At 37.0% G+C, this 15076-nt stretch overlaps 1 protein-coding gene across 1 annotated transcript; it reads right to left on the reverse strand.

Moving 5' to 3' along the window:
- Positions 1–1664: 1664 nt before the first annotated feature.
- On the reverse strand, positions 1665–7633 carry LOC131072433 (translocase of chloroplast 101, chloroplastic). The gene is made up of 2 exons (XM_058008579.2): positions 7397–7633; positions 1665–5892 (listed from the first exon to the last, which is right to left on the reverse strand). The coding sequence occupies exon 2, from the start codon at positions 5694–5696 to the stop codon at positions 1989–1991; it is 3708 nt and encodes a 1235-aa protein (XP_057864562.2). The 5' UTR covers positions 5697–5892; positions 7397–7633; the 3' UTR covers positions 1665–1988.
- Positions 7634–15076: the final 7443 nt, after the last annotated feature.

Below are 15076 nucleotides of genomic sequence, written 5' to 3' on the forward strand. Positions count from 1 at the left end.
TCTCGAAATCAATTTCAATACACATCAAATCCACACAGAGATCAATTCTGGGAAGCACAAAACCAAAACAACAAAAAAACAATTTTAGCTATCCTAAGACAAACAAACAACAAATCAATTAACATATATTTCAGTCACATCTTCATTGAACCTAAAGGTAAGCACTGCCTATTCAATTTCAGGCATTTATTTCATTAGTAACAAAATAAAATTGTTTGCTCATTGTGGTTTAATTACTTTCCCTAGCATATTTGTACGGGAATATTTAATTTCCTTACAATATATTCCGCTTTTTCTAAATAATATACTACTCACAGCCAAGAGAACATTCATGTACCAACTGTAAGTTCGCTTCTATATGCAAAGACAATTTTATCCACCTCATAGAATGACATCATTACAGCCTTCATCACACCATCTGGTTTCCATCGTAAAATGCCTCAGCATGAAAATATGGGAAAATACATACAAGTTGTTCAAGGGCAGGTATCTTTTAACTCAGCCAGACTGTCAAACTGCACATAAAACAAGAAATTCATTGGGACAAATGCGAATAGATTTTATTATGAACATAGCCAGAGTATATTTGGACCCAAGAGATGCTACTATTATAGTTTATTGTTGATATAATCTGCTGTTAGCAAACAAATGTTTTTACAAAAGATGGAGACTAGGAAAAAAAAATTAAGGCAGCAATTGTTCAATAAGTATTATTCGTACAAACCTCAACTATGAACAAAAGTCATAGTGAGATACCATACAGACCTAAAGCCAGATCAAAACAAATTAACAAATCCAATTACATTCCAATAGTTCCATTGTCTTTTATTAGTCACCTGTATAGGCCCATGTACCCAAGCAAATAAATTATAAAACAAATGATTCTCCAATATACTGAAGAAACTTTAAAAGCTTATCTTTCTTATAGAGTAATGTTTTGAATTATTCAAAGCCACTCCAATTCATTATACAACTGACACCATTCAATGAATTGTACTTTGCCAAACCGGGAATTCCAAGCATTTTACTCATATTTATGGATTCTAACAATGCGTTAACAAGGCCTGGTTCCTGGATCTTGATTCACTCACCCTAGAGTATCTGACGTTGTTTAGACAAAAATGCCTAATGCAAATAAATGGCTCCTTCCTCTCTGATCAGTCATACATTATAATAAAATGAAACTCGCTATGTTTATTCAAATAACCAGGTAATGTAAGGTGTGATCCATTCCAGATAGTTTGGAGTGTGGGTACATTGTTCCGCACTGCAGTAATTTTAACCTCTTTAGGGAATTTTTTAATAAAAAGGCCCTCCAGTGTGGTTGAACATACTGAGCATTCCAAACAAATATTCTGTGTTATAGATACATTTCCAGGTGAACTTTTGCCAATGTAGTCTCCGCACCTTTGAAAGAAATATATATGATATTTGCTCATGGTGCAGAATTAACTACACAAATAAGATCTAAAATTATTCACAAGTAGGCTCCAGTGAAAAGCAGCCAAAAAGTGAAAATATCATTGAAGAATTAATATAATCAAACCACACAACACGTACCATATGACTTGTTATCAGCATTCACGCTTCTTGTTTAAAATCTCACACTTCTTGTAGTATTTACCTTAAAAGAATTAAACGAGCAGGCAAAACAAAATGAAACATTAACCTCTAAACAACACGTTACTCCCATTATCAATTGATCTCTCTTCAAAAAAGGCCAATTAAGCTACAGTATTTTGACATCCCTCCCGTCATTCACCTATGGCTGAGAATCTCACTGTCCTCATAACCTTGGAAGATTCACATAACCTTGGAAGATTCACACAAGCAAGCAAAACAAAATGAAACATTAATCTCTTAAATAATACATGTGTGAGAACATTCCATATCTGGAACAGAAGGAACTCCACGAGCTTCGGTTACATTTATGCCTTTTCTATTACCTACTGTTGATGTGTCACCTATTCCTCATCTACTGTATGAGACTAAGATGAACCAGTCCATCTATTTTGGAGAGTCCTGAGAATTGGGATAATTCCAATCAAAACTAGCTGAAGTTGTTCTGAACTACTTGTACGAATACTAATTTGCCCTGCACCTCGATTATTCAAATTTGCACGAGCTGTCATTGTTGTGTTCCGTCCTACTGGAAATTGAGATTGTAGATTGCAACCAATAGCAAGATCTCCATGCCAGTCCATGATAGAAAGCCCCAAGGTAGAAAGTGATCGACCTATTGGGTAGTCCTTGTCTCTCAAAGTAGCTTCAACACTTCCTCCATATGCTACATCTCCACGACCAGTAATGGCACCCCCATTTAGAACCAGCTTAATCCTCTTGCCAATCATTAATATGTCCTCAAGCTTCATACCAGCTGCTATAGCATTTCCCAACAACGTAATGGCAAGACCTGCTGTGGTTTTATTGTGTTTAAAATTACTAAACCTAGTTTCACTACGCAAGGTATAGGACAGTTCCTTACCAACACTCTGAATTTCCAATCCAGCTAAAGTTGATTTGCCCTCACCGAGCTTCAAAGATGTTGCACATTCCATTTGTAGATTGGACTCCTTTTTGTCTTTTGTGGCTTGACCTGAAACTGAAACAGGAATTTTGCTGCCAATCACAAACATCTTTTCCACATTCACACCCTCGTATCCAATGTCATGGTCCCAACCGTGAGTTTCCAGAACAGGTCGTACAAGCCACTGATTAGCTGAATCGCTATCAAGATAGCGATACCTATGAGCAGGATTATCAGCATCAAAGGATGGTGGCAAAGCCATATCTGGCATTGGCACAGGCACAGACTCTGGGCCAGCATTCTCCTCCTCTTCCTCCATGTTACGAACATTCTCAGTTTTCTCCTTTGGAGCTGCTTTCATCTTTTTCATAAGCCTCCGACGTGCCCTCTCTTCTTTCAACTGTTTCTTCATGAATAATTTTTCCCTAAGCTCCAGTTCTTTATAATAAGCTTCCTTCTCTTCTTTACTTAACTCATTTAGCTCAGCCTTTTTTAATGGTCTAAAGCTAGGAAGTTTGTCATACTCAGATTCACCCTCTGCATCAGAAGCTTCTTCCAATTCATCATCAGAAACATCCCCATCTCCATGCTGTTCTTCTGGCAGCTTCAGCTGCGCTCTTGACTGCAGCAGAGAAGAAAGGAGATAAGGCAAAGGTGGAACCCTTGGGCGTGTGCCAAATGCCTTTCCTGTTGAGCTGTCTTGCAACTTCAGAAGTGCATTTGCTTCAGCCAGGATCTTAGATGCAAAACAAAGCAACAATAATTGTGGCTTCCAAATCTGCCCATTTGGTAAAACTCTCTGCCCTGCCCTGTTGGTCCTACAAGCAGAGTGATTTTCCACCAAAGATACAGGATTCATAAGTCGCATGTCTCCAGCAGCTTGCCGAATGGCCTGTTGCACCACATGGGATCGCTGGGCAACAAACATCTCATAGCTCAGAGGAGTCCCATTTGGTCCATCAGGTGGTGCAGAGGCAGCATGGGTGAGGACTACAATTGCATTAAACCAGACAGTTGGGGCAAAAGTTTCAGTGATGGTGTGCAATAATGGCAAATCTCCGTAGTCTCTACTCTGCATATCTAAACGATCAAAATACAAAACAATATCTGGGGGTGTCTTCTTGATGAAATGCTTAACTGATCGCAGAACCTTCTCATTGTGATGCTGATCAGCAGAAGAAGCTAGAAGTCCAGGTGTATCAATTACTCTAATTTGAATTCCCTGGACTGTTCCTATGATCTCCTGAACCTTCTTTGTTCCTAACTGAAATGCATTTGTACGAGACTTCACCTCATCAAAAATTGAATTAATGGTTGCACTCTTACCAACTCCTGTCTTCCCAAGAACCATGATGGTACAGGTAAAATCAAGGCCTTCCTGCCCAGCTGCTTCTTCCTGCTCTGCAATCGCACTTGCTCTGTCGAAGCTGAAGGCTCCATTTCTTCTGGGATTTCTGCTTTGCCTCAACTGCTCAGCCAACCCAAGCCTGTACAAGACCTGTGCAACCACAACATTGTGTGGAGTTTGGCCTAATCTATGGGCAAGACGCAAAAATTTCACTCTAATCATCTGGAGCTTCTCATGAGTTTCATTATTCTCATCTGACTCTCCACTGGGCTGCTCCTCCACAACTTGAGGTGCACGAGATGCTGAAGTGCCATTTGCTCTGGAGTGCTGCACTGCACGTGAAACAGGCTCCAACAATGGTACAGATGATCCTAGGCCCGCAGGTCGAACTGGAAGAGACAATCCAGAACTGCTTGAGGGCATGCCATTGGATCCTTCTGTACCAACTATTTTTGCAGCCAAGGAAGGCATTCTACCATTCATTTCATCTTCCTCACTGTCATCCTCTGCCAACTCATCATCTGAGTGGTCATTCTCAAGTGAAGTGAAATCAAACCCTGAGTTATCATTGGATTGTTCAATTGTCTTGCTCCTGTTTGATTCAACTGCCAACACTGCATCTGGAACAGGCTTTTTTTCTCTTCCATTGGTACTATTGAATGTTTCGTGAATCTCTGTTGTATAATCATCTTGTAATTGAATTGCGTCATTCTGCTTTCCATCTTCATCTGGGATTACCTTTTCCTCAATCTCCATAGGAATTGCTTCAACCACTACCTGTTTCTCATCATTCGTCAAAGAGTGTTCTGAGATCATGTCAATCTGCAAAGGCATTTCATTGATCAGTAATCTTTTCTCATCAGTCTGAACATGTAGTCCAACGTTTTCTTCATTATCTTTAATTTGTACTTCTTCAATAGACTCTGCCTCACTCACATCTTTAATTTCCTGGTTTGTTGAGCAGTTATCCAATATCTCTGTTCTTTGAACAATGTCTATGATTTCCTCACCCTTATCAGACAACTTAGCTAAGTTGTTAACTTCATACTGGCATTCATCTTGAACTTCCTCTCCTGAGTCATGCAATTTCTCTGCATCCCACTCTGTAACTTCAAAATTTGCTTCCTCACCATTTCCATTTGCTCTTAAATCCAAATTCTCTGAATGGTTCTCACCAGACTCTTCAACTTCCTTGTTTCCTCCTCCAACATTAAGCTCTTCATTGATTGCAATCTCTTCTATCTCCCTTGTCCTTTCTGATATTGTTTCTTCTTTACTTCTATCAGTCATCATTGTTGCTGCCTCCACTCCCTCGGCAGACAGAAACTGATCAGTTGCTACAGGCGTCTGAGGGGCACTAGACAGATGGAGCAATGGCTTTGATACAATACGCTCAGTAATAATTCCTTGCACGTGTGGTTCAGAATTCTCTTCTGGGTATTTGCCATCTTCTGATGATTGATTCTCTTCTTCTGACAACTTTTCACTTACTTGGATTCCTTTCACTGTATCCTGGTTTATATTTTCACTAACATCCTGTTCCCTTGCCAACAGAGGTTCATCTTCTGGTGCAGCTTCCACCTCAGTTTCTTTGGACTTCTCCTTGAACGCAGTGTCATCTGATTCAAATGATCCTTCCTCTCCTTCGAGAAAATCTACCTTCTCTCCATCTTTTCTTCTAGCCTCCACTTCATTATGACTTATTTCCTGCTGATTATCCACTGAAGGCTCTGGGGATTCTTCACATTTCTCCTCCATCTCTTCCATGTCCTCATTTCTCTTCTCATTCACTGGCCCCACTCTATCCTCAACCACAGACATGGTTCAAAACCTGTCCTTCCTTACACAATTTTAATATTGCTATAGCTATTGGTAAAGCAACAGATTGATCTTTCTGTGTAGTTCGTTGCCAAGATAAAGTGCATTCAAGGACAGATGTGCCTGCGTAGGACACTTCTTGATAAAAAGAACTGAAGCCTCCCAAATGCAGGAGCTTCTCTCTGACAGCCCAAAAAAACTGCCAACAAACATATCTTCTCTTAAGGAAAATCCGAAAAGGTTATATAAATTAATAAATTTATAAGAGATGAAAAGCCTGAAATTTTATACAAACAATGCAGGGCCAAAATACCACAGAAATAATAAGTTAATAACTAGTTTAGAGCATATTCAGAACTATAAAAGATTATTTAAATTCTAATCCCAAATGCACCCCAATACAATACCGTATTTAAAAAGGAGATAAAATACTTCTGGCAAATGACTGAATAAAAACATGCGCTCAAATTGCAGAAAAAAATTATGAGTTTATCAAATTTGCCAGAAATAAAGACATAAGACAACTAGTAAAATAAACAGTGTCTGAACTGAATAAAATCCCTCAAATGGATTGCATATCTCCACAACATCTCGAAAATTTGCCTAGAGAAAAAGTGCAGAAAAGAGCCAATAGAATTCTAAGAAAAGTTTAGACCACCTAACACAGTTGAATCCAAAAGCTCCTATAGTCATCTTAAGACCAACTAGTAAACAAAAGTATCTCAAAGTAGCTGATCTGGCATCCAAAAAAGGTTTATCTTCGCCATCCAGACCTTACAAAATACTTAAGGTAAAATCAAAAGCCTAAAGTAGCTGATCTGGCATCCAAAAAAGGTTTATCTTCGCCATCCAGACCTTACAAAATACTTAAGGTAAAATCAAAAGCCTCATTCACAGGACCAAACAATCTAAAAGCCTTCCTACTACAATTTAAAAGCTGCACACAAAGAATAGATTGTCTCAGATTCTAAAATTCTCAGAGCAAAACGAAGCCCTTCAGCTCCCAGTTGAAACTTTCAATAAATAGGTATCCAACTGTGGGGAAAATAGACTAAAACCTCAATGAAAAAGGGGCATCGAACAAGAATTATCCTTCAATCCACCAACGAAAAACCTCCCAGGAGAAAACAGCATTGCTCAACATATTCGAACCTTAGAGCACTTAAGATGACATTAAACTCCATAAAGATTTTCTATAATTTCAAAAAAATAACCAAATCCAAAACCCCAATAAATAAATAAACAGATCCAAAACCTAATAAATAATCAACAAATCCAACAAAAACCCCAAATAATATTCCATAAAACAATAACGCTTGCGATCAAGCAAATATGATTTCATCATACAGGCTCCAACGACGCATAATTTAATTAGGTTTTTAATTTATATAACAGATCATGTAATTGCAAATTGATAAACTGCAAACAAACTTCTCTCAAATAAAAATTCCAACGACAAGATTCAAACATGACTAATTTCTATTAAATTCAAAGGGGCCAAAATAAAAATACTCCAGTGCCTAGAAACCCAACCAAAAGAAGCAAAACAATACACACTTACAGCCGCCCGACTGAAACAGATGCCCTAAAATTTATTTTTTCTGGTACTTCTGATAATACTACAACTTCAACACCTAGAAAAATGACAACTTCAAAAAGAATTAAAGACGACAAATCGAGGAAGAAAAACAAAGAGAACTTACCGAGTAAATCTGTGAAATGCGAAATGCGAAATGCTCGACGTGGCTATGAAAAAGGAGCTAATTAGCTTTCCGTGCTTGGGTATTGGATTTAACACAATCTGAATTGTGTTCTATGGTTTTGTGCTCCCAGGCCCAACAGATAAGGACTCCAAAGCCGTTGATTTCAATCCCCGTGATCGGACGGCCGAGGTCGATTTGTTGGTAGTCAAGTTTTGGTTGTGCTCGGGAATATTACTATTTGTATTATCATGGCAAGCGTGTGTAGATCTTAGGAGAACAAGCAAAGCACAAGAACAAGCACCTACCTACCATTGGAGAAGCCCCTTGCAATAAACATGGAAAAATGGGGGAATCTTGCTTGCTCAAGCACATTCACTTCAACTTTGGTAGGTGAGTAACTTGTGACCAAAACTATCTCTTGCAGGCAAGAGGATACCAATTTAATTAAGAGAGTTTAGATCAAAAATAGTAAAAATTAAATCTAAAAATTAAAACAAATTTAATGTAACTGAATTTGATTATATAAAGTGTTGTTATAAGAAATTAAATAGTCGAGGTATTAAAATTTATGTGTTTGCACAGATAAAGATATATATCATTATGCATTGTTAGATATGAGACTTATATTTTTGTCTTCTCCTATTCTCATTTCACTTTTTCTTTTTGCTTTATGTTGTGTTTCCTCACTTGAGAACATCTTGTTTATGATTATTATCAACTTTCTATGTTTTTTATGTTATATGCCTATCCATGTTAGATGTTTATGATGTTTAGCTATGTGCTTTCCTATTCTCTTTATTTAGCTCTGGTGTGTGTACTTGCATCACACGTGAGCATGTGCTAAAAAATCTCTAACAACAAAATTAAAATAATTCTCATCTTATAGTAACCTCATACCAACCTGTAACATTTGATTCCTCATTTTTAATTTCTATTTTTTTCAATTATACGTCTTCCTCCTAATCGAAATCAATGCACTTAGTAAAAACATTATTAATAGGCATAACTAGAACTTCTTTCTTTACCCATTTTTACTGCTTCATTTAAGTGGTTGTGTAAGGAAATATTAGATTTGTTGAGCCACAACATTTGTATCCAGTACTATAGTGTCAAAAATTGTGTAACACTCGATTTCACACTACATGATGTCCTTCCCTTAGCTCGTGATACAAAAATATTTTGGATGTTGACATTAGAATGTCTCTTATTTGGTAATATTCTAATGATTCTACCTTTTTAAGTCCATTTTTCTTATGATGGCGTTACGCATGAATGTCAATGTAACACACTAGTGTCACATGAAAACTCATGATTCAAGTGGTCATTGGAGAATTACTTTCTAGATAATCTTTCAAATGTAACATCTATGCATGACAATCGCATTGAATGTAAAAGATGTGACTCGCTATTTTGAATATAGAAGCTATCATTGTCTTAATCTCTCTCGCTTCACGCATATGCTCTCATGGCTACATTATATGCCTTTCTTGAAGAATTTTTCAAGTCTTGAAGCAACAACAATCTTTTGTTGCATTGCATGTCACCTTTGTGTGATGAGATCAAGTAAGACTACTTCTAGGTGACCACGGTCTATTTTTTTGTTTCCTTCTCATTGCATACAACTTTTCTGTGCTAGCAACTCTAGATGTATTTGGTGTTGATGTAGTGCATTTAATCTTCTTTTGGGAGAGAAATAGATAGAGAGAGGTGGAGGGGGGACAGAAATGGAGAGATAGAGAGGAAGAGATAAGGAGATAGATAAGTATATAGGGAGAGAGAAAGATAGAGAAGAAGAAACGGATAGATATAGAGGCAGAGGGAGAAATAGAGATATATGTGGCACTATGATAGAGTGATAGAGAGATAGAGGAACTAATAAGACTATTCCTAGCAATTGTCTAATAGAATTATAGATAAAATAATTTTGATATTGTGAAATACATTTGAAAAATATATATAATAGAAAGATCTTCTCAAACTATTTTAATCATTCCCTCATTAATTCATATTTCAAGAAAATATAAAAAATAAAATAAATAAAAAATATGAAAAAAATAAATTTGTATCCTTTTCTTTTGGGTCATGTCAAACCGGGTTCGCCACATGAGACAAATCTACCTTGGATGAGGTAGGTTGTCCCATCAATAATATAATTTTAAGAATAAGGTTTTAACTTGTTGGGGAAGTTAAAATTTTAAATAATATTTCAATATTTAAAAATATTTTTTCCTTTTAATACAAATTTTCTTTTCTATTAACTTCATTTGACATTTTATTTTATCCCATTCAATTTTTGATATATATATTTTTCTCTTAAATTCATTTGACATTTTATTTTATTCCATTCAATTTTCAATATTTATATAATATTATCTAAATGTTTTGTATAATGCACTTTTATTCTTAAAAAATAATGTACAATATGTCTTTATACTTAATATAAAACTATTTATTCTTTACATTTCTTTATATTATAGAACCTTCTCATTTATTATTTATGTTTATTTCATTTAATTGATTTTATTTATACTTTACTAAAATAAGATAACATAATTAAGTTATCTTAAATATAAAATTCTTCTGCTAATGCGAGCGAATATGCGAATATTTCAATTTCTGATACCCAAAAGTGCTCCCTCGCACAGCGACACCTCTGGGGAATGGCAGATGGTGGTTAGCAAGAAAGGGAAAAAAAGGATAAAGAGAGACTAGTCTTTGCGCTCTCATTTTACCAGATCCAGAGGTGCGTTCTCACGAGGGCGGTCTGCAACTTATCCTAGCAACATCTATAAGGGACCAACTCTAAGGCAAAATTTGGCGAAGGAAATATGTCCTCCTATGCCTCTTCCTCGGTCGAACTTGACTAATGATCACCGCCCCCAATGGGTTTTTGAAAAAGGAGGCTGGGTTGACAAATGTGCTCCCCCTAGCCAGAATAATAATCTCAAATCCAAAGCATCTAATAGGATATTCGTTTCTGATCAATATGGTAATAAATCTAGAAATTTTTTATCAAATAGGGTTTGGAACCCTTCATTTCCCCCGATTTCAGGTGCCAATTGTGGTCCCCTTGGAAAGAATAGGGTTTTTTCATCTGACAAAGTGAACCCGGATATCTCCTTACGGTTTGTGGCCAAATGCTCTATTGAAATCACATCGACTATGTTCAACCCTGTGTGGAACCTTTATTCCAGGTTAGGGCTCTTGGCCAAATGGAATGACAAGGACCTCCTTGCTAGGGAGGCAATAGACTGGTGGTATTCATGGTTCTCGCGGGAGGTAAGTATCTCTCACCTTGAAAATGATGTTTTGTTCATTTTGTGTAAGAATTCAGATATTAAAACATAAATTCTTTTGAGCAAAATTAGATTATTTTAGGGACATTGTTTTTCTTGCATTGAATGGTATCTGAATTTTAACCCGTTCTCTTTTAAGTCAAGTTTGATGCGGAGATGGGTGGATTTGGGCCCTCTCCCAGTCGAATATCACCTTCCCCAAATCTTAGAAGTAATTGGCAATAAAATGGGAAACTACATCGGTTGTGAAGGTCTAGACAGAGAAGACCAATATAAACATATAAAACTGATTTTAGAAATCAAATCTTATGTTAAAATCTTTGACCCAGTGGAAAACTATCGGGTCGAGGGTCTTGACTATTAATCTAGTCCTATATGATGGATTTATCGATATAATAGATATATTAATAAAAATTTATGATATAGAGAATGATAACCCTAATAACGTTGGATCTCAGATTACGATACCTGAAATTACTGTAAAATTTAATGAAGGAAAGGGCAGATTCTATCTTGAACCTGTCAGGGGAGCCCAAACGGAACCCCCAGATCCCTCCCTTCATGCACACTCAGATGTTAACTTAATACCCCCTAACAGTAACAAGGAATCTCTGGAGATCCTTCTAAAAGAAACCGATTCCCTTAGATCCGATATGGTTCATGAACTAGATATACTCAATTTTGTAGCAATTAACCCTTGTCCCCCCTCTGACCCGAGGCTGGATAATCATGAATCTCACACTCTAGTTGAGGAAATTAATCAATATAATCCTCTCGAATTAGAATCAAAATTAAATTTAGTTGGAATCAACAGTGAGGAAATTTTATTCCTGAGGAGGAAGAAGAAAAACACTTCCTCATTCAAAAAAAAATTGATTCTATGGAGGAGGATGAGGAAGTGGAGGTAGATACTCCTGATGTAGCCCCTCAGAGTGATAGGCTTGGAAGCCCTAGGATCGTAGATTCCCTCAATCCGGATCTTGTGCTGGGAATCAAACATAATTGCCTTAGTAGAGATCACCTTGATTGTGTGACAAAAGGTAAAAAAAGAGGCAAAAAGTCTCTTGTTGAACTTAGAACATTAGATGGTCTGGTCGGAGACCAAGGTAAGCTTACAACTTTCTTCGATGCAAGGAAGGGGAAGGTCCTTCCCAAGGAGCCATGAAGATAATTACTTGGAATGTTAGGGGATTAAAGGCCCCTAACAAACAACGCCTAATCAAGCACTTTATTTTTTCCTGGAAATTTGAACTACTAATGTTGCAAGAGACAAAGTTTACATTAGATGACTCCATAAATTTTGGTAAAAAACTAGGTGTGTGGAGAATTGATTATGTTGAGGTCGAAGGTGCATCAGGGGGTTTGTGTATGATATGGGATCCCAGGAGGGTCTCCTATACTCCCTTGTTTAGCAACAAACACTGGATGAGAGGTATGGTTAAGAGCGTGTATAGTAATCTCAGCTTTCTGCTTGTAAATGTCTATGGCCCCATCCTTGATGATAAAAAGAGAATGGTGTGGAGAGAACTTAGCAACCTCTTTGATTCATATATCGGTAGTCATTTCATTATGGGAGGAGATGTTAATGCCCTACTAGACGTTACAGAAAAATGGTGGGGGGGGGGGGGGGGGGGGTTTAGAAGAATTCCTCAATCAATGAAAGATTTCAAACAATGGGTCTACATTAATGAGCTTATAGAAATCAAATCTAGTAATGATAATTTTACATGGAACAATAGAAGATCAGGCTTCGGTTACATTGCAGAGAAGCTTGATAGATTCTTATATAAAGGAAATCTGATTGATTTTCCTCACATCATGAGCTCTCACATAACTCCTGCTTCTGGATCGGACCACTTCCTACTTCACCTTTTGATTGAAGAAGATAGGCAGCCTACTAGATGCCCCTTCAAATTTGAGAAAATGTGGATGCTAGATGATAATTTCCTCAATTTGATTGCAAAATGGTGGGGTGAGGAAAACTTTATAGGATCAAAAATGTTCTCTTTTGCAACTAAGCTAAAAACTATTAAGCAAAAACCTCTTCAATGGAACAGAGAAAATTTTGGTAATATCTTTAAGGATAAAGCTAGAATTGAAAAGGAGTTAGGTGAGTTGAATGAAAACATCATCAAGGATGGAATGAATCACTAGAGTTATGTCAGAGAAAAAGAACTTTTAGGAAATTACACTGACATTTTAGCAAAGGAAGAGATTTATTGGAAGCAAAAATCAAGAGAGAACTGGCTTCAAAATGGAGACAAAAATATGATTTTTTTCATAACAGCACCAAAATCAGAAGGAACATCAATAGGATCTTAGCTATAAAGGATAGGGCTAGTAACAATATTGATGACCCCAAACTGATTGCTCAAGAAGCAGTTGATCACTTTACGAAAATTATGAATAATTGGGACACTTCTGTCTTAGGAGCACAACCTAAGGTACTGGAATGCATCCCTAGGATTGTCTCGGAGGACCAAAATAGAATGTTAAATAGTAAATTTACGGAAGCAAAAATTCTCACTGCCTTGAGTCAAATGCACCTAGACAAATCCCCAGGGCCAGACGGATTCCCAGCTTGTTTCTTCTAGAAATGTTGGCATATATTAGGAAAAGATATGGTTGAGACCCTTGAAGCTACCAAAAACTCAGGGAAGTTATTAAGAGAAATCAATCATACTTTCATTACTCTCATTCCTAAAAAAGCAATTGCAGAAGACTTTGATGATTACATACCTATATCACTATGTAATACCATATACAAAATTCTTACCAAAGCACTGGCTAACAAAATTAAGTTGATACTGCCCTCTATCATCTCAGATGAACAAATTGGATTTGTCTGAAGAAGATCAATCTTTTATGGCATCATCATAGCTCAAGAAACCATTCACTCTCTCCAACAAAACCATTATGTAGGAATGCTAATTAAATTAGATATTAAGAAAGCCTATGATAAAGTTGATTGGAGATTTCTGTGCAAATGTCTAGAAGCCTTTGGATTTTCTAAGCGATGGATCAATTTGATCTTTGAATGTATTTCAAGCCCTAAAGTATATGTTCTGGTAAACAACTCTCCTAAGGGCTTCTTCAATATCTCTAGGGGCCTCAAACAAGGAGACCCTATCTCTCCTTTCCTCTTCATCATTATGGTTGAATCTTTAGGTAGATCTATCTCTTATTCAAGAGTAAATCGACAGTTAAGAGGGATTAAAGTAACCAGTGATATTGATCCCATCACACACCAACAATTTGCAGATGATACTATGTTAATGGGTGATGCTAGTGTGGTTGAAGTGCAGAAGTTTAGAGCTATCCCTGAGAACTACTTGAATGCTTAGAGACGGATGGTTAATAACATTAAATCAGAAGTTTTCTTCTTTAATACCAATCCTAGAATTGAACTCACTATATGTAGCATCTTGGGCTTTAACAAGGGTGTGTTGCCCTCCAAATACCTTGGCATGCCTCTAAATAAAGACCATAGGGCAAAAGACCTCTGGGACAACATACTGAACAAAATGGACCAAAAGATGGATGGTTGGAAAAATAAATGGCTATCTTCTACAGTAAATCTTACAATGATTAAATCTATACTATCAGCCATACCTATCTATCAAATGTCTTGCTTACAACTCCCCAAAGGCATTAACGAAAAACTATCTAATAAACTTTTTTTGGAAAGGCACTGCTGATAGGAAGAAACTAGCTATGATTGCATGGCATAAAATATGTAGGCTTGTGGATTCCGGGGGCCAGGAGTGAAAGATTTAGCTATGCAAAACATGTCACTTGGAGCGAAACTGTTATGGAAAATATACAAAGAAACAAATCTCAAATGGGTGAAAATTATTCAGTCCATGTATCTGGCTAATAATGACCCTTGTTGCATTTTTAGGACAGCCTCCCCTCAAAAAGGCTCTAGGATTTGGAACTTCTTACTAGGATGTAGAGACATTATCATGGACAAACTCTCTTGGGACATTGCCAATGGGGAAGACGCCCTATTATAGGAAGACTCATGGGGTGGTTACCCGACCCTCAATACCTTAGGAATCAATGAACAAGTAATTGCCCGATTAAAGTATTTATGGGGTCCTTATGTAAAGGACTATGTAACTTTCTCCAAAGGTGACTCGATGATGAGATGGGAATGGAAACAATTGACTGATATCAACCTCCCTAATCAAGATATTGTGGAGATAGTTAGACATTTAAAAGATAGGAGGATTTTCTTTCACCATGGCAGGGATAAGCTTATTTGGGCAAGCTCTAAAACATGATATTACAATGTAAAGGAGGGCTATAACATGTTGCAAGAGAAGTTATCCTTGCCAAAGACCGATCTCCCAATCAAACTATGTTGGACCAAAGTAGGACT

Source organism: Cryptomeria japonica, chromosome 8, assembly GCF_030272615.1.
Source record: "Cryptomeria japonica chromosome 8, Sugi_1.0, whole genome shotgun sequence".
Lineage (NCBI taxonomy): Eukaryota > Viridiplantae > Streptophyta > Pinopsida > Cupressales > Cupressaceae > Cryptomeria > Cryptomeria japonica.